General features: G+C 39.1%; 1 protein-coding gene across 8 annotated transcripts in view; it reads left to right on the top strand.

Annotated features, from left to right (window-relative positions):
• The window catches only part of LOC127695889 (THO complex subunit 2-like), a 33,199-nt gene extending 6,380 nt beyond the window's left edge, over positions 1 to 26,819 (top strand). For 3 of the 8 annotated variants that reach the window (XM_052198094.1, XM_052198096.1, XM_052198095.1), the window contains 8 exons: positions 530 to 5,809; positions 7,035 to 7,066; positions 7,180 to 7,342; positions 10,626 to 10,784; positions 17,920 to 18,084; positions 19,876 to 19,971; positions 22,054 to 22,164; positions 23,291 to 26,819. In XM_052198094.1, the coding sequence (XP_052054054.1) occupies positions 718 to 5,484 (4,767 nt within the window). In that variant the 5' untranslated portion in view covers positions 530 to 717 and the 3' untranslated portion in view covers positions 5,485 to 5,809; positions 7,035 to 7,066; positions 7,180 to 7,342; ... (3 more) ...; positions 22,054 to 22,164; positions 23,291 to 26,819. The remainder of the gene's footprint in view (positions 1 to 529; positions 5,810 to 7,034; positions 7,067 to 7,179; positions 7,343 to 10,625; positions 10,785 to 17,919; positions 18,085 to 19,875; positions 19,972 to 22,053; positions 22,165 to 23,290) is intronic. The other 5 variants (XM_052198098.1, XM_052198100.1, XM_052198101.1 and 2 more) reach the window with 5 other exon arrangements.
• The last annotated feature ends 548 nt before the right edge of the window (positions 26,820 to 27,367 follow it).

Below are 27,367 nucleotides of genomic sequence, written 5' to 3'. Positions count from 1 at the left end.
GGGGGCACCAGAGAAGAATGGAATGGTATAGTTACAGGGAAAAAAAGATTTTCCAGTAGCCGTGGCCACAGAAATCAGAGGATCTCAGGTGGTACTTAGGAAGGAGTCATTTTTTCTCAGGGAAAGAGCAGAACCAAGAATGGGGAATTTGCCTGGGGAACTGAGACACATCCCTTAATGTTTGTAGGGAGAGTAAGCAGATCAAGCACAGGTTCAGGATGAGGAGATGGCAAGGATAATGTGGAATTCTGAAGACAGCCACCTCAGCAGCCACAGGATCTGAATGGCCTGTCGGAGTCAGCTGTTTCACATAAGCTGATATGAAGAGCATGGGATTTGTTTGTAAGCCAAAGAGATAGGAATACCTAGAAATATGGTGGGGAAAGAAGGTAAGACTAAGAGAATGTGAGAAGATCGGGGTGAATACATGCCCCTCCCCAACAGCAGCTCTTTGGCAGAGGCATTTGGCTTAGGGAACTCATGAACTTGCTGGCTTCTGGAATCTTACTTGGTTCTCTCTTTGTTGCAGTGACCTACAGCACTGAGCATCTGACACTCCCTGCTTCCAGATCCTAAACCAGAAAAACAACACTAAAACCCTTTCTTCAGAACGTCCGGGTTCTCTGTGGGCAGGTCTTTCCTTGAACTCCTGGAAGCAAGAGTGTTAGTGCGCAAGTGCAGACTGCACATCAGGTCTCTGTTACTAGGGAAGAGAAGATGGCGATGGCCTCAACAACTGTAGTGGTTCCTGCAGAGTGGATCAAGACCTGGGAGAAATCTGGGAGAGGCGAGTTTTTGCGTTTATGCCGGATTCTCAGTGAAAGTAAAAGCCGCGACAGTTTGGCTTGTAGAGATTTCCAACAAGCACTCTATGAGTTGTCATACCATGTCATTAAAGGAACTTTAAAGCCGGAACAGGCCTCAAATGTTCTTAATGACATCAGTGAATTTCGAGAAGATATTCCATTTATTCTTGCTGATATATTCTGCATATTAGATATTGAGACGAATTGCCTAGAAGAAAAAAGCAAAAGAGATCATTTTACACAACTGATATTAGCATGTTTGTATTTAGTTTCAGACACAGTTCTAAAGGAACGCTTGGATCCAGAAACATTAGAATCATTAGGCCTTATTAAACAATCTCAGCAGTTCAATCAAAAATCAGTTAAGATCAAAACGAAACTCTTCTATAAACAGCAGAAGTTCAATTTGTTGAGAGAAGAAAATGAAGGGTATGCCAAGCTGATTGTTGAATTAGGGCAAGATTTATCTGGAAATATCACTAGTGATTTAATCTTAGAAATTCTCAAATCTTTAATAGGATGCTTTAATCTAGATCCAAATAGAGTTTTGGATATCATTTTAGAAGTATTTGAATGCCGGCCAGAACACCATGATTTCTTTATATCTTTATTAGAAGCTTATATGAGTATGTGTGAACCACAGACACTGTGTCATATTCTTGGGTTCAAATTCAAGTTTTACCAGGAGCCAAATGGTGAGACTCCATCATCCTTGTATAGAGCTGCAGCAGTGCTCCTGCAGTTTAACCTTATCGATTTGGATGATCTCTATGTGCACCTTCTTCCAGCTGATAGCTACATTATGAATGAATATAAACGAGAAATTGTGGAAGCTAAGCAAATTGTTAAAAAACTTACAATGGTTGTATTGCCTTCCGAAAAAAGTGATGAGCGAGAGAAAGAAAAGAAAAAAGATGATAAGGTAGAGAAGGTACCTGATAACCAAAAACTTGGTTTGTTGGAAGCCTTGTTAATTATCGGTGATTGGCAACATGCACAAAGTATTATGGATCGGATGCCTCCATACTATGCAACATCACATAAAGTAATAGCCCTTGCTATTTGCAATCTTATACACGTAACTATTGAGCCTATTTACCGAAGAGTTGGTGTTCCTAAAGGTGCTAAAGGCTCACCTGTCAATGCGTTACAAAACAAGAAGGCACCAAAGCAAGCAGAGAGCTTTGAAGACTTGAGAGATGTATTCACTATGTTCTGCTACCTTGGTCCTCACCTTTCTCATGATCCCATCTTATTTGCAAAGGTTGTGCGCATAGGCAAGTCATTTATGAAGGAATTTCAGTCTGATGGGAAACAAGAAAATAAAGAGAAAATGGAAACTATCCTTAGTTGTTTGCTTAGCGTTACTGACCAGGTACTGCTTCCTTCTCTTTCTTTAATGGATTGCAATGCATGCATGTCCGAGGAACTATGGGGAATGTTTAAAACATTTCCTTATCAGTATAGATACCGCTTATATGGACAGTGGAAAAATGAGACCTACAACAGCCATCCACTTTTAGTGAAAGTTAAAGCTCATACAATAGACAGAGCCAAATACATCATGAAGCGTCTAACCAAGGAAAATGTGAAGCCTTCAGGAAGACAGATTGGGAAACTGAGCCATAGTAATCCAACCATTTTATTTGATTATATCTTGTCACAAATACAGAAGTATGATAACTTAATAACCCCTGTGGTAGACTCATTGAAATACCTCACTGCGTTGAATTATGATGTTTTAGCCTACTGTATCATTGAAGCACTAGCTAATCCAGAAAAAGAAAGGATGAAACATGATGATACAACCATTTCCAACTGGCTTCAGAGTCTGGCTAGTTTCTGTGGTGCAGTTTTTCGTAAATACCCAATTGATCTTGCTGGTATTCTTCAGTATGTAGCCAATCAGTTAAAGGCAGGCAAAAGTTTTGACCTGCTTATATTGAAAGAAGTGGTACAAAAAATGGCAGGAATAGAAGTTACAGAGGAAATGACAATGGAACAGCTGGAGGCTATGACAGGCGGGGAGCAACTTAAAGCTGAAGGTGGATATTTTGGCCAGATTAGAAACACTAAAAAATCCTCTCAGAGATTAAAGGATGCACTACTGGACCATGATCTTGCCCTTCCTCTTTGTTTGCTCATGGCACAGCAGAGGAATGGGGTGATCTTTCAGGAAGGCGGAGAGAAACATTTGAAACTTGTAGGAAAGCTATATGACCAGTGTCATGATACCTTGGTGCAGTTTGGTGGGTTTTTAGCATCAAATCTAAGCACAGATGATTACATAAAGAGAGTACCTTCAATTGATGTGCTTTGTAATGAATTCCATACACCTCATGATGCAGCATTTTTTCTGTCTCGGCCAATGTATGCACACCATATCTCATCAAAGTATGATGAACTTAAGAAATCAGAAAAGGGTAGCAAGCAGCAACATAAAGTTCATAAGTACATTACGTCATGTGAGATGGTGATGGCTCCTGTCCATGAAGCAGTGGTCTCGTTACACATCTCCAAAGTCTGGGAAGATATCAGCCCTCAGTTCTATACCACATTCTGGTCTCTGACCATGTATGACCTTGCAGTTCCACATACCAGCTATGAACGGGAAGTCAATAAACTGAAGATCCAGATGAAAGCAGTTGATGACAACCAGGAAATGCCTCTAAATAAAAAGAAAAAGGAGAAAGAACGCTGTACCGCCCTGCAGGACAAGCTTCTTGAAGAAGAGAAGAAACAGATGGAGCATGTACAACGAGTTCTACACAGACTGAAATTAGAAAAGGACAACTGGCTCTTAGCAAAATCTACTAAAAATGAGACCATCACAAAATTTCTCCAGTTGTGTATATTTCCTCGGTGTATTTTTTCAGCAATTGATTCAGTTTACTGTGCCCATTTTGTTGAGCTGGTCCATCAACAGAAGACTCCAAATTTCTCCACACTTCTTTGCTATGACCGAGTTTTCTCAGACATAATTTACATGGTTGCTAGCTTTACTGAAAATGAAGCTAGTCGGTACGGGAGATTTCTTTGCTGCATGTTAGAGACTGTGACTAGGTGGCACAGTGACAGATCCACCTATGAGAAGGAATGTGGAAACTATCCAGGATTCCTTACTATATTACGAGCAACTGGATTTGATGGTGGAAATAAAGCTGATCAACTAGATTATGAGAATTTTCGACATGTTGTTCATAAATGGCATTACAAACTAACCAAGGCATCGGTACATTGCCTCGAAACAGGTGAATATACTCATATCAGGAATATCTTGATTGTACTAACAAAAATACTACCGTGGTACCCCAAGGTTTTAAATCTGGGTCAGGCTTTGGAAAGAAGAGTGCATAAAATCTGCCAAGAAGAAAAAGAAAAGAAACCAGATCTATATGCACTAGCAATGGTCTACTCTGGGCAGCTGAAAAGCAGAAAGTCATATATGATACCAGAAAATGAATTTCATCACAAAGACCCTCCTCCAAGAAATGCTGCTACCAGTGTACAACCAAATGGGCCTTGTAGTGGGCTGCCTTCATCCATAGGAAGTATATCTAAATTAGATGAAAACAGTGCTGAGGAAGCCGACAAGTCACGAGAAAGATCTCAGTGTGCTGTGAAAGCTGTTAATAAAGCCTCCAGTGTCACACCAAAAGGAAATTTAAGCAATGGAAACAGTGCTTCTAACACCAAAGCTATTAAGGAAAATGACAAAGAAAAGGGCAAAGAGAAAGAAAAAGAGAAAAAAGAAAAGACCACAGCTATTACTGCAGAGGCCAGGGTACTTGGTAAAGACAGTAAAGAAAAGCCCAAGGAAGACCAGCCAAATAAAGATGAAAAAATAAGAGAGGCTAAAGAAAGAATGCCAAAATCTGATAAAGACAAGGAAAAATTAAAGAAGGAAGAAAAAGCTAAAGATGAGAAATTCAGGATCATTGTCCCCAATGTAGAATCAAAATCCACTCAAGAAAGGGAAAAAGAGAAAGAGCCCTCAAGAGAAAGAGATTTAGCAAAGGAAATGAAGTCCAAAGAGAATGTTAAAGGAGGAGAAAAAGCACCAGTTTCTGGCTCCTTGAAATCACCTGTTTCTCGAACAGATATCACAGAACCCGAAAGAGAAAAACGTCGCAAAGTTGATTCCCATCCTTCTCCATCACACTCTTCCACAATAAAGGACAGTCTTGTCAAACTCAAGGAGTCTTCAGCAAAGCTGTATATCAACCATATTCCACCACCATTGTGCAAGAGTAAAGAGAGAGAAGCAGACAAGAAAGATTTGGACAAGTCAAGGGAAAGGTCCAGAGAAAGAGAGAAAAAAGAGGAAAAGGAGCGGAAAGAGCGGAAAAGAGATTACTCAAACAATGACCGAGAGGCACCCCTGGACTTAATCAAGAGGCGGAAAGATGAAAATGGAATATTGGGGGTTTCAAAACACAAAAGTGAAAGTCCCTGTGAATCTCTTTATCCAAATGAGAAAGACAAGGAAAAACTTAAGTCAAAATCCTCAGGCAAAGAAAAAGGTGATTCATTTAAACCTGAAAAGATAGATAAAATATCCAGTGGGAAAAAGGAGTCCGGACATGATAAGGAAAAGATAGAGAAGAAAGAGAAATGGGACAGTTGTGGAGATAAGGAAGAGAAGAAACATCATAAGTCCTCAGACAAGCACAGATAATGAAGACTCAACCAAAAGTGTGGGCAGGCCTCTGAGCTGAAGGTCTCCCAGCTGAGGATGCCAGAGCTCTCTCTCTGTGTCACTCTCTAAACCCTATCCCCCTTAACTGAGAGCTTCTGGTGCTGTCCATCTTATGAGAATCCTTAAGTCAGAAGATGAATATGCATCACCATCCTCTTGAGACTTTGCAAAGTCATTTTCACCTCTGGGCAGTTCCTTGCAGCAAGATCTCTGTGCGTACACTTTTTTCTTGAAATAATGCCACCTAGAAACAGCATCTATGAAATTTTCACCAGCTGAGTCTTGGATCACCCTTCTTAGAAAGGTGAGTTAATCTTTTCTAGGCTGAGCACCTTGGTGTAGAGAAGGCTGCATTTGTGTGTAAGATATAACTAACAACATTGGTATGATTAACCTGACAGTTTTATCTCCTCGCAAAAATTTTAATTTCGGTTTGTGAGAAAAGTTGTATATATATAAACCACAACAGCAATGTTTTCCTTTCATATGCCATCTCAGTTTCTCAGGTCTGTCAGATGTCTCAGTGTGTTAAGATACTGGCCACCAAACCCCGACATCTGAGTTGGAACCCTGGTGTCTCCATTATGGAGACAGAGAACTCTAATGCCCACAAATTTCTCTTTGACTTTTACATAACCTAAGTTAATAAATGTAATTAAAATGGTTTAATATCCTTTGCCCAGAAATTCTCCTAAAGTGACATCTTCATCTTAGAAAACGTATTTCTTATTTTCCTAGTCATAATCTCAGGGACACTGACATCTTTATTGGAACATTACTTTTTTTAATTTAATAGTTGAGATTACTTAACCCTTTTAAAGTACACAGTTGAGTGATCTTTAACATATTAGTCACATTGTGAAATCACCACTGACTGTAGTCTCAGATTTCTCTCATCTGCAGAAGAAGCAACTTTTAAATCTACTTTTCCCGTATTCCCTGGAAAGAACTGATATTTTCTCTCAGTTGTTTGCTGATTTTGGACATAACATAAACTGGATCATGGAATATTGTAGCTTTTGTGTGTGGGTACTTTTCATACCTCCGTGTTTAATGTATGCTAATAATTCATTCCTTTTTATAGCTGTATATTTTGTTTATCCATTAATAGAATAGTAATTTTTAAGTATTAAAATTGAAAGTTAAATATTAGTATATCCACAGTTAAAGTGGATGACACCAAGATTATATATAGTATGAACAAAATGCTATGTAGAATGGAACATAAATTAATCAGGTTTTTGTTTAAATGTGATGTTTTTCTAAAGACCATTTTACCTTTGATTTTAAGAAATACATGAATGTACTATATTCATCAATAAGTATTCATTTGAACTTTGAATGAGAACTTTAGACAAATAGAAATTGTGTGTCATGTGCTTATGATCATATTTTGAATTTACTTCACCATTATTTGAAAAAATCAACATGAAAGGAAATGAGTTTAAATGAGTCAACATGACTTAAAATAATTTTTGTAACACAGCAAATATTACATTTTAATATCACTTAATATTATATCTTTATAGGGGACTTTTCTTCAGTGGAGGACTTCTGGAAGGTATTTGAAAAGTGATTTGAAAGAACTCATTTTCCCCTGAAAATTGTTCATTTGATGTCATAAATTCAGTGCACAAGATAAATAATTTATGTATCATTTGTGTGTTTCTTTAGGGTCTGCTGTGCATTTACCAATATAGAAGAAGTAGGCTATGGTGAGTTGAAGTTACTGTTCTACCTTAAAGGAGTGGTTCAGTACCAGCTATAGAAAATCCTGAGGTTGCAACAAATTGGGTCTTTCATACATTAGTTATTTAATCTCCAACAACGTTACAAGGTAAGTACCAATATTGTTTATAAATTATGCAAATTAGAGTATGTTTTATTGTCACATAGCTAAGGAATGAGAGAAAGGATCTTGTATGTTTGTGGCAGTCATTCTCCTTTATTCTAGCTTATTATCTATATAATGATTCAGCAAATATTGAATGAGACTCTCCTAGGATATGTAAGACATAGAAAGATTATTCTGTGTTGTTTCTTTTAGTAAGATGATGGCATGTACCTCCAGCTTCCAAAACAGGGCCTGGCAGATTTTTCAAAATCTGCTGTTGTAAATTCAACTAAATCCTTTCCCCAGTCATTAAAGAACCTACATAGTTTACCAGATTCAATGCATATACATTTATTTAAAAAAAAAATCTTCTTGAGAGAAAAATCTTTATTCATATTTACTAGCTTTTATATGTTCTGAATAACTTGGACTTGAAGTCTGCTTTGCCAGATAACTAGTTACTTGAGTTGCTTAGAATTGTGGTTTTTCATCTAATAGATTAATATGTTGAGAAAGGTAAAGAGACCACAGGATGTAATCACCTCCCCAAAGCTCTTCCTTTGAATGCTACATAAAATGTGTGACCAAGTCTTAGTACATTAGCCCTTTGGGGAGATCACTGATATCCTAATTGCACCATTCCACCTGTGACCCTCAGCATTCTCATTCCCATCTTATAATGCAAAATATATTAAGATATCTCCCAAGTGTGCCCTAAATCTTGCCAGTTCAATTATTGTTTTAATAACAAACAAACAAAAAGCAAAGCAAATATTTACCTTTCTTTGGAGGTTTGAATAGGTTTGATGCCCATAGATTCATGTGTTTGAATGCTTGGCCCATGAGGAGTGGCACTATTAGGAAGTATGTGGCCTTGTTGAAAGAAGTGTTTTACTGTTGTGGTGGGCTTTGAGGTCTCCTATGCTCAGGCATTAGAGGAGATTGTCTGTCTGTCTTTGGATCAAGATGTCGTACTCTTGGTTCCTCCAGCACCAAATCTGCCTGCACAATACCATGCTTTCCATCATGATGATAATGAACTGAACCTCTGAAACCATGAGCCAGCACCAGTTAAATGTTTTCCTTTATAAGTGTTGCCTTGATCATGGTGTCTCTTCACAGCAGTGGAAGACAGAAGTTGGGACTGGGACTGGGGTCTTGCTGGGATAGATGTTTATGTTTGGAGGAATGTGGGTTTGGGGACTTTGGATTTGGAAAGCAATGACTTTAAGTGGCCACTCTGGTAGGAATATGGAAGACATTGGTGCTGATGGTGATTTGAACTTTTAGGGTTTCAGAGGAGAAGAATTTTAATATGTTGCCTGGAGGTCATTTGTACAGTGAAGAATGTGGATGCTTTTTGACCTTTTCTGGGGAGTCTGCCAGGGGCTGAGGTGAAGAGATTGAGATTAGTTACATTGAGGAAGGTCTCAAAAAAGCCCAGCATAGACTGTATCCTATTGGTCACTCTTAGAGCATTTTGACCAAGCGTAGCAAGCTTAGAGTGAAAAAAATAAAAAAATGTATGGTTCAAGTATTAAAGGGGCACCAGGAAGTGGAATGGAGCTAAATCCTATATTCAAGCCTATTAAGTGGAATTAAGAGAGTGGTGACCTAAGGGCAAAATCCCACCTAGCTAAACTTATGCATTAGCAGTTGTACAAGGGATAGTTATATCATGTTAGGATTTATTATGTTATAACTTGTTTTCATTTGTAGATGGAAATATGGTTGTGTATCAGATTGACAAGGGATAGATTATCATGGTTATTATTAGTTGTCAATTTGAGTATGTTTGGAATAAACTACAATCCAGAACTTATAAAGATCTTATCAAAGGAATTTGAGAAAAGTGTAGGTCCAGGCATGGTGGAACATACCTTTAGTTCCAGCACTCAGGAGACAGAGGCATGCAGATCTCTGAGTTCAAGGCCAGTCTACAGAGTAAGTTCTTGGTCAGCCAAACTTAGGCAGTGAAGGAAACCATTGAAAACGAAGTGCAGAGGGGGATTCAACCAAAGCTAACCGAACTCTGTATACTGAGCCTTCACTTGTTGTTCACACGTGGCTATATTAGAGCTCTAGATGTATTTCTCAGTTTAATTCACCTTTAATTCATACCACTGTATCTATCGCATGGGCCTGTGTTCTGTCCACATCACAGCCAGGATCCTGGGCGTGATTCTCAGAGTGGTCCATTGCTTACCCAGTTGGTTGTGGAGGATATTGGGACTTAGGATAAAAAGATACATGGACTGCTGATCCTCCTGCTCTAGCCATCAAGTTGGATGAGGAAAGAGCTCTCTGGAGGGAGGTCCCCACTTGTTCACAAACTACAAGGTACAGAGGACTTCTCTGTATCTGTTCCCGCACTGATCACACTTCTCGTAACTGCCAGATTCTATGTCTGGCACTTGCCAGGTTTTCTTTCTCTTGGTTGCTGAAGACTTTATGGAGGAAGATTCTTCCTTCCTGCCTACCCTGTCACCAGTGACAAAATTGGGTGTCTTTCTTTGTTTGTTTCTTTTCTATAAATACGAAGTGCAGCACTTGTGCAGCCCACTGCATTTCTGTCTGGTCTTGTCCTTTTCTTTTTACATTACTCTCCTGTCCCTGTGCCATCTGCCCTTGTTTCAGTCTTTCTCCTGGAGGTGCAGGACTGTGTTGTATATCTCTCAACTTCTAGCTTCCCTCCATGTTTCTGCTAGAGTTACTTGAAGTGTGAGCTGCTGAGGATATTTTGTCTGGTATAAAGCTTATGCTTCTCTAGTTTAGATTAATGATACTAAATTTATATTTGTACATGAGCATATCCACAGAGGCCTTGTCCATTTTGATTCCCATGCTTTAAACACCTTGTGCTGGTGTTTATGAAGGTACTTATTTTAGTTTTAGAATTATTGAAGAGAATCTAAAGAAATTCAGAACACCCAGTCTGTTTCAGAGTGACCCTCCTGGTATCTCTTGTTATCTCTGCCCTGAGATGTATCTTCTTTTTGATGATGTGTGCTGATTTTGTGAGGTTATACAGATCATTTTATAGAAACTGTGTCATACAAAAATTTATATTTTCTAAATTACACCAGGGTATACCTTTTTTAATTTTTTTTTTGATAATCAGAGTATTTTTTGATAACCAGAGTATTTTCATACCCAGGAGATACTCCATTTAGCTTCATTGACAGGAATTTAGTAAAATTCAGTTTTAGAGAAAAAGAACTAAGTATTAAAAGCTGTTTTCCTATGTTATGGCAGTGAGGATAGTTTCTGACAATCCATTTTCTAGTGCCTACAAAGCATAAGCACACCCTCGGTCTATGCTGCCTTTGCTGATAAGCTGCCTCATCTCACATCGTTGATGAGAGAGATTTGTACAACTCCTTCTGTGTGCCAGGCCCTGTTCAAAGATGATGCTATCTCCTCTCCCTCATAGAATGCCTCTAAGGTAAGTACCATATTTCATATGGAAACACGGAAACTGAAAAGTGAGGTACCTTTTTCTGTTCTCTATAATTCTCACTGAGGGCATTGGGTGCTTTAGTCCTTGACTCACACACTAGGGAAGGCAACCATGGAAACTCGGATCTGATGATATAGGTTGTGGGCAGATATCTCTGGTATTGGTTCCTCATACTTTTAGGGACTAAATTAGCATCACTAAATCTTAGAACCTTCATTTTGAAGGTCAGTAACTGTGAGAATTCAGTAAATAATGAAACACTATGTTATATATACTTACCTCCTGTGATAAAATTTATGTTAAATATTTTACCAGGAAACAAGTGTCTGTGACTGACACGAGTTTTCTGCCGATTTCACCTGTTTTCTGTTCCTTTTTTTTTTTTTCCATTTGTGCTCTTAAAGTAGTTGAGTCTATACAAATTGATCCTGTAGAGAGTGGAAAAGAGAATGAGTCACCACTGGAGAGTAATTGCAGTGGGGCAAGCTCTCACCTGGATTCCCCAGAACCAGGGATAATAAAACAGCTGCCCGCTTTCCTGGCTTCAGAAAACTATGTGGCTGGACCAAGAAACCTAGTCACATTTTGTGACTTTTCATTATATAGCACCAACATCAACCTGTTCTTGTGATCAGGTGTATACTTCAGGCTTAGGGCCCTTCCTATTTCTAGCTAGTTATCTAGACTGCCTTATTGTGAATATGGGCTAGGGGAAAAATGCCCTTCTTGTCACTACATAGATAAAGGGTACTAAGGATCTGGCTGATAGCAATGTGAGAGTTGAAGCAGCAAGACTGATAGGATTCCGAGTATTTGGCAAAAGGATTTAGGATTCTAGAGTATTATGATTCAGAGAGGACTTTAAATCCAGGGTGCTGGAGATGTTGCTCAGTTGATAGAGTGCTTGCCAGTATGCACACAGCATTGGACTTGACCCCAGCACCACTTAATGGAGCATGGTGGTCTATGCCTACAGTCCTATCATTTGGAAAATGGAGGCAGGAGGATCAGAAGCTCAGGAATCCTCAGCCCTCAGCTACATGGCATACTTAAGGGTAGCCCATTCTATTCTGAGACTGTCACAATCAAACATACAAAACAAAATACAAAAAAAATCTTAGAGGGGAGCTTGGGAAGACAGTTCAGCCTGTAATGCGCATCCTGGGTAAGCATGATGACCCAAGTTCAAGGCCCAGAACCCACATAAACAGCAGACATGGTAGCATATACTTGTAATCCCAGCACTGGGGAGGCAGAGATGGGAGGAACCCTGGGGATTACTGACCAGCCACCCTAGCCTCTTTAGCCAGCTCCAGGTCCTACTGAGAGACTCTGTCTCAGACAGTAAGCTGGATAGCTCTGAAGAGTAATGCCCATCTAGACCTCTGGTTTCTATTTGTGTACACACACACACACACACACACACACACACACACACACACACACACACACAGAGAGAGAGAGAGAGAGAGAGAGAGAGAGAAATATTCAAAAGAACCTTAATCCAGTCTAAGTATACCCCAATTCTGTAAGCTTTCCGGAAAAGCACTGTTTGTTTGTTCCTAGCATCTGTCTTTAGCTAGTACAGGGTTATTGGACTACATTCACTGTTGTTTCTCCACTTTCTCCCTGACTCCTTCCCCTCAGTTTTCCATTCATAGTAGACATTGATTTCTCCTGTATTTTTAGATACAGTAATTGTTCAGGTACTGTTCTTGTCTCTTTGAACGTATCAGTGGAAAAGATACCCTTGCCCACATTCAAGGAAGCATGAGTAAATAGAATAGACTATGTAGGACCTTAGATAATGCTGCTTCTATAGAACAAAGCATGAAACAAAGCCAGGAAGATTCACAGCTCACACTGGATATCATACTGCACGTCACTCACATGATTACTTTCACATACATTAACACTTAGTAAGAATATAGTCTGTGTACTTTGTCATTCTTTTTCACATTAGCCTCAGCTCTACTTTAATAGCCAGTTGGAACTACTAAGATGAATCAAAGTGCATTGTAATTACTGTCAGGCTTTTCCTAATGATTCCTGTGAAAGTCAGGAATGATCGTCAGGTAACTGACAATTAAAAGTCGATAGACTGTCTTAAATATGTCTATCACTTCCAGGGTATTAAGATGAACAGCATCAAGGCAGTTTTCCTCCATAACTTGACACTGTACTCTCAGTTTCCGGATGTGGACTACAGACTGAGAGCCACAGTGTGTCATAGAGAAGATGTCTTAAACTACGTAGGTCGAAGCTTTATTCTGAGTTTGCACTAAGGCTGTCACAGGGTAATGCTTTCAGTACTACTCTATTGAAAACACAAGTAGTAAAGAATAAAAGACTTGGCAGTGGAGAAGAATTCTCATTTACCACACTCCCTTTTTGGAGGCCACTGTTAAGAGCTTATTTGGATTCTGGGAGGCTAGCTTCTGGTGTGGCCACTTGCCACGGTGGAGGCAATGGTATTAAATACCTAGCTGATAGCTTTAAAAAGTAAAATTCTGCAACTGGGTTGTTTCTTCTTCTTCTTCTTCTTCTTCTTCTTCTTCTTCTTCTTCTTCTTCTTCTTCTTCTTCTTCTTTCTTCTTCTTCTTCTTTCTTCTTCTTCTTCTTTCTTCTTCTTCTTCTTTCTTCTTCTTCTTCTTCTTCTTCTTCTTTTTTTTTTTTTTTTTTTTTTGATTTTTTGAGATAGGGTTTCTCTGTGTAGCCCTGGCTGTCCTGGAACTCACTCTGTAGACCAGGCTGGCCTCAAACTCAGAAATTTGCCTGCATCTGCCTCCCAAGTTCTGGGATTAAAGGCATGTGCCACCACCTCCCAGCTAGGTATTTTATCTTGACTGTGAGATGGTGTATCATTTCATTTTCTCAGTATGGCATGTAGAAAGTGGGAATTTGTCTAGATAGTCCTGCAATTACTGTGAGACAGGAAAGATTGAAAAATGATATCACAGACAATAAGCAGGTACTGAGTACCTTAGAGTGACAGCCCTGGGAGAGGGGACGTCTACCCTGTAGGGTATCTGCACTTCTGATAGGAGTAATACTGAGTGACCTTCATACTTCATACATTTCAAAAGCAAAACAAAAAAAACGAGGAATGGAAGTAGGCAAAGGGACATGACACATGAAACTGGAAAAGAGACTTAGCTGGGGTGGGGGCCTTTAAGGAAGGTTGAGGGTTGAGGGTAACAGAGATGAGAGGGAAGGAGGATCTTCTAAGACGAAACTGGTACAAAATGCCACACTGATAGCCTAGTATCTCATATACTGGTTCAGTCCGGTCATGTGTTTGAGTCCAAGGCTTATATTGGTCATGTCAGAAGAATGTCATCCAGCTCTTAGAAAGGCTTATCTGTTGATTACACTTTCATATTTAAAAAGTATGTAGTAATCAAAAGATAAATAAATACTTATACATACACATTTTTATTTTTATTTATTTTATTTTTTTTAAGATTTTATTTGATTGATATATATGATGAGTACACTGTTGCTGTCTTCAGACATTACGGATGGTTGTGAGCCACCATGTGGTTGCTGGGAATTGAACTTAGGACCTCTGGAAGAGCAGTCAGTGCTCTTAACCTCTGAGCCATCTCTCCAAGACACGGTTTCTCTGTGTAGTCCTGGCTGTCCTGGAACCTGCTCTGTAGACAAGGCTATCCTTGAACTCAGAGAGCCACCTGCCTCTGCCTCTGCCTCCCAAGTGCTGGAATTAAAGGCATATACACATTTATATGTGTGTATATATCTTGGGATAAATACATGTCCTAAGAAGGAAGTAATACTTTGGGGTAGAAGACCCTGGGAAGTTTTAATGTCTTGGCTTCATAGCTCATGCTCCTATATGGAGCTAGTGATGGTGACCAAAATGGTTTTCCACCAGATTGGTGTAACTTGTAATAGCAGTGGTTTTGTTATTGTTGTTGTTTTTAGTGTGTTTGTTTAACCTTGTAGTGGAAGGACAAAGTAGATGGACTGGCTATGCTATCCTTCCTATCAGTCTTTCCTGTTCAGTTTATGCATTGCTGTTGTGTAATTGTAATGGAGATTGTCAGTTGGATTGCCAGGCATGTGGTGTAAGGTGATCTGCTACATTGTAGGTTTTGGTTTCTTGACAGCCTGAGAGATTTTCTTCTGTTTCTTTATTCTTTACTATGTAGTGGAAGACATACTGAAAATTTGTATTCTCAAACTATTCGCAAACTATACTATCAGGAGTTTATGAAATTGCCTGGATAGTATAATCTTCATGATAGGCTGGAGAACAATACTAAAATGTATACTGTATTATAAAAGATGTCAATAACAGTCTTTGATTGTTATGAGTGTTCAAAAATTTAGTACTTCAATTTCTGTGGTGATCTCTTTCATTTTTGTAGGAAACCTTTCTGAGAATGGCATGCAGTGTTCACAGCATCCTCTCTTAGCCACACTGATCCTGAGAGTAGCTCAAGAGATCATACTTGTCTTAACTAATGAGGCAAAAGTAATGTCTGTGGTAATGATTTCCTTCAACTGATAGTAAAAGTTAGGGCAAGAGGAAAGAACATGGAATATTTTGACTGATAGGAAGGATAGCATAGAATTTCCTCTGATAGTCAACAGGGAACAGAAATTGTATGTTCATCAAGGATTTCTGTCTGAGGAGCAAGAAAGCATGAGATAGAATAGAGTCCAAGAAAGTCACCCTCCAGTTGTCTCCAGCTCCAACACATGTTCACCTCAGATTCCCCACCAACTAAGTCACTTAATCAACGAAGCATCATCCTGCTCACTCGCTTCCATAGAACTCATAGTTAAAGGTAATTTTTATAAACTTTTACTTTAGTAATTTCAGACCTTTTCTTATATTGTATTATGCATTTGAATACATAAGTGTGGTAGATTGTTACCTGCTTAAATCATAGGTTGGTGTATCTTGCCACACATTATTCTGTGTCCATGCTTTCTATTGTCCTAAAATAAAATGACCCTTTGAAATTATTAAAACACACACACACACACACACACACACACACACCTGCATTGCTCAGTCCGCACTCTTCCTCTGCCTACTGCCCCCTTCTTTTCCCCTTGACAATTATTCTGCTTTACCCAATTCCCAACATAAATGTGGCCTTTGTAAATATATAGAGAATCAATTTCCTTTAAACTTTGTTGATACAGAAAGTAAGAGGCTGGCGAGAGTGCATCTTTCTGCTAAGCCTCCCAGCCTGAGCTCAGTTCCTGAGAACTGCATGACAAGACAGAAGGGACTCCCACAGGCTATCTTCTCACTTCCTCCTGTCTGCCTTGGCCTACGGCCTGTCCATACCCATAGATAAATAAACAAGCAAATCATACGTTTTAAAGGAAACATGATTTATATGTGAGTGAACACCAAAACATGAAATTGATGGATGTGTCATGCATTGTTTCAGCAGTAGCAATGATAATCATAATCATAACGGCTTACACTTTAGAAGCTAGTGTTTATTATGGTATATATATAACTGTCTCCTATATATTTGGTGAACAAAGGGAGGGAAGAACAGATGCATGGAAGTCAGAAAATAAAGAACAAAAGCAAAATTTTTTTTTAAACAAAACCAGAAATCAAGATGATGCTTAGGAAATAGACAGGGCTGGACAGCCGGCTCTTTCAGAGGATCCAGGATTCATCCTCAGTATCCACATGGCTACTCACAACCATCCACAACTCCAGTGCTAAGGGAAATAGTACCTCCTGCTGACCTCTGGCACATGTTGCACTCAGACATACATGCAGACAAAACACTCATACACAAAATAAAGTTAAATTTTAAAAAGAAAGGGAATAGGTACAAATTGATCTGAATGAGGGTGACTTTAAAAATAGCAAGCTTTCCCATTTGAAGTTAAGTTTATCACAGAATCCCCTCCCAGGCTCGGGCATGTGAATGTGGGCACATGCACGCACATGCTCTTGTCCACATACAGCAGATTGCTTTTCCTGACTTCTTAGTTCTTCCCTTTTAGTGACTAACTTCATGAATGCTGTTGATAAGTATCATGGTCCACTATAGAATTCATACATTGGTGGAGAAATTAAATCATATTAAAATAAATTTATATTGTTATAAAGTTTGTTTTGTTTTCTACTTACAGTATTAACCATGTAATAGTAAATAATACCAACCATTTAGGATAGAGGAATTTTTTTTTTCAGAATAAATGAAATTGTTCCCCATCTTTGAGCATTTGGCATACTAGTAGTGCACTTGTACAATATAGCTTCTGTCACTGTATTTTCCCCCCTCTGGATTAAGGCAACATATTTCATATGATCCATGTATTATTATTTTCCCTTTTTCAAGTTACTCAAACTGAACTTACGAAGCTGTTCCATCCAGTATGCATACTTGATTTTACATCAAGTATGCTGTGACTACTACTTTGATTATGAGTGAGGTCACTTCTACTATTTGGATTCTTGTTGAATCTAACCCTGCATGTTTTGTTTAACATATGCAGTAAGAGGTCATCTTAGTGTGTTCTCTGGTCATGGAACCCTAGAATAACATTGAGATCTGTCAGAGTTTCACTTGATGCGAGTAAGCAACTAAGAAAAAAGTTAGAGAATGATGATGTGAAGTCGGGAAGGAACAGATACCTAACGTAAGATGTAAGGGGCAGCCCCTTCTCTCTGGGAGAAGCTTATGGGAAACTCACAAGCCAGGTTCTAAGGAGCGTTCCTCTCATCATGTGAAAGAGAGCATAGATGCTGATGGTTGAGTAAGGGGAACCAATGCGTATATGTCTTCGGTTCATATAGCAAAGATACATAACAAAACAGTACTGCCCATGTAAGTCCTTCTGTGACAGCAAGTACATTCAGACATTGTTCAACACTCACTATGCATTAGCACACTGCATATTATTTTAACATGAAACCATACTTTGCCTGTGAATTAGAGTAAATCTAAATGTGTTGTCTAGAATCATATATTTGGCTTTTTGTAATATGTATATGTCACTTGACAGTATGTTTTCAGATCCATTCCTGTTATGGTAGAATTATATCCAAGTGTTTATTTAGAGCACATTGTATTGTGTATTCATATGCTAATACTGTCCTGATCTTTTGCAGCTCTTCAAATTCATGAATTTTAACAAGTCCATGAGCCAGCTCTCAACCATGTCACAATGTGCCAAAAAAGCCTGTTTAGCTTTGCCATTATGTTCTTCACCAGTTCCTTGGCATATGCCCAGTTGGCATTCAGTCGGATGACTTAAGTACCTTCCAGGAATACATGTAAGTATTTTCAGATCATAAAGAAAAAATTAATGCTGCTGCCTTCTTAATAATGTTAGTTATTTTGCCACCTTATGTTAAAAATAAGAGTAAATGACCTATCTCACAAATCCACCAAAGAAATTAAGAAAAATCTGAATTACTGATGTTTAGGAAAGCACTGCTCATGAACCAGGCATGGTGGAGAGAGTTTATAACACCAATACTGAGAAGTGGAGACAGGAGGATAGGAGTTTGAAGTCACCTCCTTCCGCTTAGCAGTTCAGCTCTCAGTAGTGAGAGGTAATGAAGCAACTATAAGAACACCTTACTGTTGAAATGACCAACATCTGAACATTGAGTGCAGATGAAAACATTTTGATTAGTTACATTTATTTTATTTATTGGGACTGTGTGCACAAACACATATGCATGAATATAGAGGTCAGAAAAAAACACTTGCAGGAGTTAGTTCTTTCCTTGTACCATGTGTGTTCTAGTTCCAAGCTTGCAGATTGACAGTGAGCAGGCACCTGCACTCCCTGGGCTGTCCTGCGCTGCCAGTGTGAGCTTTGCCAAACTCAGTTGCTGAGTCCTTGGTTGGCCCTGTTCATCCCATCATAACAAAAGACCAATAGTTCCTATCTTACTCCTGTTGACTTGTTTCCATAGTTTCAACTTCAAATAATGAAGAAAAGAAAGTTACACAACTTTAAGATGGAGTGGTATAGGGATATTTTAGTCTTTCCAGTGTTTCCACATGTATGGGAAGCAGCAGTGGTTGTGGCTAGATGTTGTGTGCTGTTAACAAAGCAGTCAGCATGGAAGAAAGAGTGTTATGGCTTTGTGTTAGTAGACTTCGGTGAAAGAGGACCGGAATCCTTAATTACTCGTATTAGATAGAAGTTAGGAATGCTAGTGAGTTCATTAAGATCCAACTTTGACAACACCTAGTCTTCTGGGCCTCCCTTTGAGTAAATGTGAGAATATTAAATGTTTAAATACAAAATTCTGGCTATCCTTCAGAAATCTTTCATTCTTAAAGAGATTTTTAACTTCAAAGGAGACCTTGTGAAGATTTATTCATTGTTTTATTTGATTCTTAGATCTGATTGATGCATAAGCCACTTAAATAACATTTTGCATGTTAATTATACCTGGTGAGAATATCATGCCATGTGGAAACATTTTGTTGTCCAGAAGGCACTGACACAGACAGCCAAAGGTCGATGATTTTCTTCCTTTGGTTCTTTTGTATAATGGTGAGGTCATCCTTAAGAATTGCTACCTTGGGTGCTGGAGAGATGGCTCAGCAGTTAAAAGCACTGACTGCTCTTCTAGAGGTCCTGAGTTCAAATCCCAACAACCACATGGAGGCTCACAACCATCTGCAGTGAGATCTTATGCCTTCTTCTAGTGTGTCTGAAGACAGCTACAGTGCACTAATATACATAAAATAAGTAATTAAAAAAATAATTGCTACCTTACCACTCAGTATGCATGGGTTTTGTTTTGTCTTTGGGGAACTGAGCGTTACCATAGTCAAGGAAGTTAATCAGGTCTTAGAACTACATTATTTTCCCCCTCTGCTCTTTGTTCCTTTGGTATGTACACTTGTGTTAACAAGGACCTTGCTGACCCCAGTCCTCTTAGAGAAGCACTTTTGTTTGGAGCTGGGTGTCTTTCTAGCACAGACTGTAAGGAGAGAACAGACCTCCAGTCTTCAGCTTCTCCTTTGCTCCCACGTGGTGATGTCTCTTTGGTTTAGACAATGAATAATAATGAGCTGATCTGTGTTGTCTTAATTTCTAGGAGGGACTGAAACAGTAGTCACAGAGCATGACCAGGAATGAAACCAGAATTGAACATGATTGTCAGCACATGCAAGCTGCCTCAGGGCGAGTGACGGTGAGTCTAGTGCAGAGGCCTGATTGGATCCCATGCCCATCCTAATTGGTTGACCACAGCCCGTCATACTCTCCTCTCTCAGCGCCCCGAGGCAGTTGGCTTCTGCATGCAGGGTTTGTGTCGTCAGTGCTTCAGTTACAACATGTAGACTGTCTGTTGTTTGACTCTTCATATGTGAAAGTTAAAGATAATAACTTCTAATTAGAACCCTGATTATCCAAAAGATATAAAGAGCATGATAATATACAAAAATATAAAAATTTCAACTTAACAGTGAAAGTAAAAACTTATGATGAGGCTAAAGAATACATTTTGGAAACACAAATATGTTTGTAATTAATGGGCTGTAATCTAGCCTAGCTGGCCCTAACAATTTTTAAATGTTTATTTTTATTAATTTTAATTGTGTGTCTGTGTCTGGAAGAACAAGCAAGTGCTTTTCACTACTGAGCCCTGGCCCCCCCAAATTTTAATAATCAAGAGTAACCTGATTTGTAGTTAAATGTCCATGTGAGTAAGAGAAGGTTATCAGGAGAGATAGGAAATTACCTGTTTGGTTTATTAGCTGTTCTTTGGATTACTAACATTGTTTCATTGATTTTTTTTTTTTGTAACTTTGTTTTGTAACTATTGTCTGTATCTATTTCATTGACTTCAGCCCTGAGTTTATTTCTTGCTGTCCACTCTTTTGGGATATTATTTCTTAATTGTTGTTATAGAGGTTTCAGATGTGGTACTGTTACTAATATGTAATCTCTTCAATTTTTTTTTGATGTAAGCACTTAGTATTATGAATTTTCATGTTATAACCACCTTCATTGTATTCTATAGGTTTTGGTATGTTGTGTTTTCATTTTTATGCAATTCTTAAGTTTCATTTTCTTCTTGATATCTCTTGACACATTTTTCATTCCAGTGAGTAGTTTTTCATTTTCCTTGAGTTTCTTTTGTTTCATGTTGATAATATCCAGCTTTAGTCTGTGGTGGTCACGTAGGATAAAGGGATTTATTTCAATTTTCTCCTTTCTATTGCATCTTGCTCTGCATCCAAGTATGTGGTCAGTTTTTGGAGACAGTTCATTTGCTACTGAGAAGTTATATTCTCTTGTGCTTAGGTGAAATGTTCTGTAAATATCTGCTAGGCCAGCAACAAAATAAAAGCCAGGCCCTCTCACCCATTCTAGGCAGAGGAATAGATCCAATGGCAGATCCCAGGGTTCCCTGGCAGTGCAGTCCAGTCAAACACAAAGCTGTAGGCATAGAGCTCACCTCAGATGGAGGTGGGAGACACTTCATGCTGACCTCTGGCTTCCACGTGCATGTGCACACGCAGTCAGTCATGCCTGTCACACACTTACACACATGTGCACATGCAGTCAGTCATGCCTGTCACATACACACATGTGCACATGCAGTCAGTCATGCCTGTCACACACACACATGTGCACATGCAGTCAGTCATGCCTGTCACACACTTACACACATACACATTATTACAAAATAAAAAACTGTTGAACAGTTGTAGTTAAGTCAATGGGAAGACTACAGACCTCAGTTTCTATTCCAGGAAATCTTTATATTTTTAAGACATTTATGTAATACTTTTACACAAAGTAATGGGATAAGAAAACACAATTGTCATAGTGCTTTGTTCACTTGAAATACATTCTGAGCATAAGTCTGTTTTCATAAATATTTGTTTACCATATAATTTCTTGTGTCACCTTAGAATGGTATTGGAAATAAAGGACATATTTTAAAAATATATTCATATGTATTTTTTAATGTCACCATTCTTTAAAAATTAGCACTCCAAATGAATGTCTTTATAGCAAAAACTTCACATATAAAAAAGTTTTTTGTAGGGATGTGCATTCATTCGAAGACTTCAGATACTGTGCTCACTGGAGGAAACAGGTCCTTAGTTTCCACTAACAGGACATGAGGTTTTCTCCAGACTGTAAGGCCACTTAGAAGAGGGTCCAACTGAACTGTTAAAGGCAGAGAAAAATCAGTTTGTTCTTCAAAAGACAAGAGAGCGGAACAAGCTCACTAGTGTGCCCCTCACCTGGTTCCCTGCAGCCTGGTGAGACGGACAGGGCATGGAGCACTCACTGGCAGCATGGTGTCCCAGAGCCCGGTGTCGATCATAAGGCTAGAGATCATGGAGCTGCCGAACGGAAGAGACATGAGGTAAGCAAGACTGCTACATGCCACGGCCACGCCTTAAGAGCTGTTTGTCTACCCGTGAGCACGGTATTTCCTTGCATGTATAGCTGCTGATGACAGTGTGCTTTGGAAAAGAAAGCTTCGTGCCCAGCAGTAGTTTTCACAGACCCCAAGACCCTTAGCACAGTGAGTCAGGATGAAAGTACTGTTCAGACCTTGGGACCCAGCAGTAGGCACAGCACCTGATGGACGGACTGCGAACAGAGACCTAATCTGTCAGCCTCCATTGTCTTGGGGAAGTTGCCTGATGGACTTTGCTTTTGGGCTTCAGGCCAGCTGAGGTTTGTCAGCCCAGGATGTGTGTTTGTGCTTAATAGTTCATTGTAAGGGTAGACCCAAACTGCACTTGGTCCTGAACACCAGGATTCTTGTATTGGCTTGAGTCTGTGCATAGCTCACAACAGTAGGCGGCCAACCCAGAACGAGCCCAGGGCATTCTGGAGTATCTTTGTCTTAGGGCTTTTTTCCTTTTAATCTTACAGGTGCTTTGTGTGCACATTAGGGTTTGCAGTTCTGTTTTTATGGGATTCCTGTATAAATGTATACGTGTGTATATTCATGGGCATGTGTGTTTTCTGCGCTTTTTCTTTGGCTCTTTGTCTTCTGTTTGTTTTTTTTCTATTCCAGTTTGTTTCTGTTTTATTATTATTCTTTTGATGGCTGTTTTCTAAGGAAAGACAGAAAGGATATCGATGAGAGGGAAGGAGAAGTAGTAATCAGAATATATTGTATGAAAAAATTGTTTTCAATAAAAGAAAAGTGGTTAAAAATATAAATGTTTTTCAGTTAGTGTTGTTTTCATTCATTTGCATTGATACAATTTTATCATCTGAAACATAAAATTTTAACTCTATGACACATCACAGTAACCATACTCTGTAACTTTTAGAATACCTTTTCTTTCTCTAATGTGCAGGAATGGCTCTTTATGCTGTTCCTGGAGAGTTCAGTAAGTGAGTGTTGACTGCAGTGATTGCTCTGAATCGCTGCTTCTTTATTTGGTCCCAGATTTCTTAAGGCAACTCTTATATAGGAGAGTGTGCATAGCCTGGCTACTAACACACTCTTGGTTTTCTTTTTTTTTTAATAGTGACGGACAGGTGGTGACCGTGAGATGCACAGGAACAGATGGAGCAGCTGGTGCAGTGCATGAACTGCTCCTGTGCTGGGACTAATGTTGTGTCCAGGACAGGCCAGCGTCTCAGCAGTCAGCCGTGGCCCCGACTACAGTGGACCTGGAAGTTGGAGGCAGAAATGGGGGTGCCAGGATCCACATGTGGTGATCCACGAGTGTTACTGTGTGGTCCTGAGTGGATTTTCCATAACAAGTACATTATTTATGTCTGGTTTATCATATGATGCTGGTCTTTATAACTAATTATTAATCTTCTACACTTGGTTTTATTTTCCATAAACTTTACCCATGGATGAAAGAAGATTTTTTTTTTTAACTTTTCCTCACGTGACAGATCTAGACTTTGAAATATTGAACTAAGGAAAAAGAAAACTGGAAAGTATGTTGAGAAGTACGCCCAATTGCTGCCCTGCCTAACTCTTCAGGTGACAATGAAGTAGCTTTGTAAAGCTTGGAACTGTCAAAGGACTTCTGAGTACACTGCCAGCCACAGTCAGTACTAACATTGCTAGCCAGTGAGTGGAGGGTGAGGCATTGCCTTCCTTCCGCAGTGATGCAGCCTGCGGTGGTTCAGCCCAGGCGCCCTCTGCTGGTAAGCTGCTTAACCATACTGACAGCCAGCTGTGGCCCAGTGTGCTGGACTTTGTATGAATAGTTACGATGTTGATACTACACTTGTTTGGCTTCCTTCTCATAGCTAATGTCTATGGAACTAGCTGTATTACTTGTTTTTTTTTTTAATAGTTTTAGCTCTGTTAAATGCCCCCCAAATTTCCAGATAGTATCTCTAACTGCATCAGAATTGTATGGTTCCTTAGCTCACACTAAGTTTGACTTTCAACAATTTGTTTAGTGTGAATATTTTTATCTTTTTTTCATGCTTCAACTTACTTGAAAATCAATATTAAAAACTGTCTAGTAGAACCAACTTATTAAATGTTACTTTGGTGTGCAGTAAAATGTTCGATTAAGCAAATGTTCAAGAAAGATACCTGTTTTGAAATTTATTATGACTCATAAAGTAAAAATCACTCCATAGTATTTCAAAGATAAAGTCTCAACTGTTCTTAGTCCAGTGTGTCAGTAGAATTTATAATACAAATAAAGTTTGCTTAATTAAAAGATTTTTTTTTCTGAAAGTCCGTCTATTATCAGAAAGCTCCAGAGAGAAGCCACATTAGTAGCCGCTGTTTTCATTGGAAGAAAGAGTTTCTCACTGAATTTCTGTGTAAAATCTATTCTCAATAAGAGATTTTTGTTTTCCAAATATCCTATGTTGTATGATCTTTTGCAATCTAAAAGGATAAGAAAGATACAATCTGGGGCTGGAGAGATGGCTCAGTGGTTAAGAGCATTGACTGCTCTTCCAGAGGTCCTGAGTTCAGTTCCCAGCAACCACATGGTGGCGCCCAACCATCTGTAATGGGATCTGATGCCTTTTTATGATGTGTCTGAAGACAGCCACAGTGTATTCATATACATAAAAATAAATGAACATTATAAAAAAAAGAAAGATACAATTCAGGGCTGGTGGTGATCACACAATCACTACAGAAGCCCTGTCTTTAGTGCTGTGTCTTATATTTTCATGTTAATTAGTAGATTTTGTCAGTCAGGTCTCCAGTGGAAACAGGAGCGACAGGTCTTTCTGAGTCACTTGATGAATGGAATCATACTGATTTTTTAACAGGTTTTTCATATGATATCGTCTCTATCTTTTCAGTATGCTGACCAAGTTCTTTCTTCTAGGTAGTAAAGTTTGTGTTCCAGGTATATTGAGTTTATGTATTTATCATGTATGCACTGTTGTTAGGTGAAAACAAGTTTTAGTTTGCAGTGCAGCCATTATTCAGTATTCATGTGTACTGACCATGTGTACCACATCCATTAAAGTCCCTAGAAGGTATTTTTGATACATATTAGATACTGTGTTTTAATATACCTACAAGATTATAAAAAATTCTTTCCTTCTACCCATGAGTTCCATGTGTCTGGATTTTTTGTTTTATTTTTTTTTTTTTGGTTTGGGTTTTTTTTTTCTTCTTCTTCTTCTTCTTGAGTCAAAGAATAAAGCTTAATCCTTTTCCTGGTACCTTGCCTTTTGCTGGCATAATTGGGATATAAATTGTTCAGATCTCCACAATTAAGAGTTTCAAAAATGTGTGATACTGGCCACTTGACTTAATAAAGACTAGATATGTATAAACAGATAGAAAAAAATGTCTATTTCCTCACTTAAAACAATTGTATATTTTTTTCTTTTTATTAGCAAATATTAGTAATAGCCTAGACTATGAATAATTTCTATATGTTGGGGGGGGCACATAATGAGGCAGTGCTTATTACAGCAAGTACCCATTTCAGGTAACCAAGTAGGCATTGTAATTACAACAGGGCTGAAATGCATGGAAAGTCATTCTTCAGTTTCCTTAGAGCTGTAACCTGAGGCAGTTGAAGGGCGAGTAGTTCATTTGGGAGGTGTAGATAGTATGAGGCTGAGGAAGCCTGCAAAGGGACGGTGTACAGAGGGTGTGCTGCAAGCTGGCTAACACTGCAGGCTGCCAGAACTGTATTTCCTTTGTGCTACTCTGGAAACACTAGAAGACACAATTCAGACATACCTCATGTAAGGAAGTGGGGTACAGAACTAGTCCAGGGGAGTGGCAGCTTGGTAACTTGTGATCCAGAGCTGTAGCTGGACATGATGGCACATGCTTGCAGTCCCAGCACCTGAGAGGTGGAGTCAGGAAGACCAGGAGTTTAGGGGTAACATGGGCTACATGAGACTGGGTCAAAAAAATAGAGAAGAGCAGTAACTGAAGAATGATAGAGTATCATTATAATGCCCACATTGTCCCTTAGATGTAGACTTCACAATCCAGCCTCCTAGTGCAGTCAGATGGTGTTCTGTGTGCTTGCACTGCATGATTGTGTAGACCACGTAGGCAGAACCACGAAAGGCTAAAAGGCACAGTGAGAAGACAAAGCTGTGCTTCTGATCCTGGTGGTATTTACTATCCATGTGATCAGGTCTCATCTCTAAGTTCAGAAGATGAATCTGTACCTTGCTTCTCTGGTGTGTATGGTCTGAAGCACATTTGAGCTGAACTTTGCACAGAAGAGTGGAGGAGGTGCCTTGTTTTTTACAAAGAGGGAGGTCTGTTCAGTCAGCAAGATGGAAAAGATTTCTTGGCAATTTAAATTATCAAAGGCAAAAGGGACAGATTATGTCTAGTAATAATTAAAAACTTACCTGAAAGGCTTTTCTAAGTCTCCACTTGGACACACATATTTCACAACTGCAGTTCGGGGCTCCTTTTTCCCTTATGTTACATCATGAACATGCCACATGTTAATGTACATAATATATGAAGTATATAATGTAATGTAAATTGATATTGTATGACTGGTTATATCTACATATTAATATTAAATTATGAATGTATAATTTATGTGAAATAAAACACATCCCTGGTATTGGACACAGCCTGGCTTGTTTTTTTAATATATAGCCTCCAGAGTTATGTGGCTTTAATGTTTGGTTTGGTTCTGTGGAAAATAGACTCTTCTCTCATATATTACATCCTGCCAGAGATTCCTCTCCCTCCATTCCCCTCAGCTCCCTCCCACAATCCATTTCCCCTCTGTCTCCCTTCAGAAAAGAGCAGGCCTCCAAGAGACAAGCAAGCATGGCAAAATACAACCAGACAAAGGAAACACCTTCATATGGTAGCTAGACAGTGCAGCCCAACAAGAGGAAGAGTCCCAGATGCACATGCCCCCATTGTTAGGGGTCTGGCCAAAACAGCAAGCTAACAACTGCCGTCACAGATGCAGTGGACCCAGTGCAGATGCTTTCAAGGCCCATTGCTGCCTTAGTCTCTCTGAGCCCATATGTGCCCTGTTTTGTTAATTCAGTGGGCCCTCCTGGTGTCCTCCATCCTCTGATTCCTACAGTCTGTCTGCCCCCTCTTCTGCAGAATAACAGAAACCAATGGAGAACAGCTCTCTCTGTATAATGTCTGACTTTGG

This window comes from Apodemus sylvaticus, chromosome 11 (assembly GCF_947179515.1).
Source record: "Apodemus sylvaticus chromosome 11, mApoSyl1.1, whole genome shotgun sequence".
Lineage (NCBI taxonomy): Eukaryota > Metazoa > Chordata > Mammalia > Rodentia > Muridae > Apodemus > Apodemus sylvaticus.
The sequence above is the reverse complement of the archived record's forward strand: the minus strand, read 5'-3'. Positions and strand labels throughout refer to the sequence as shown.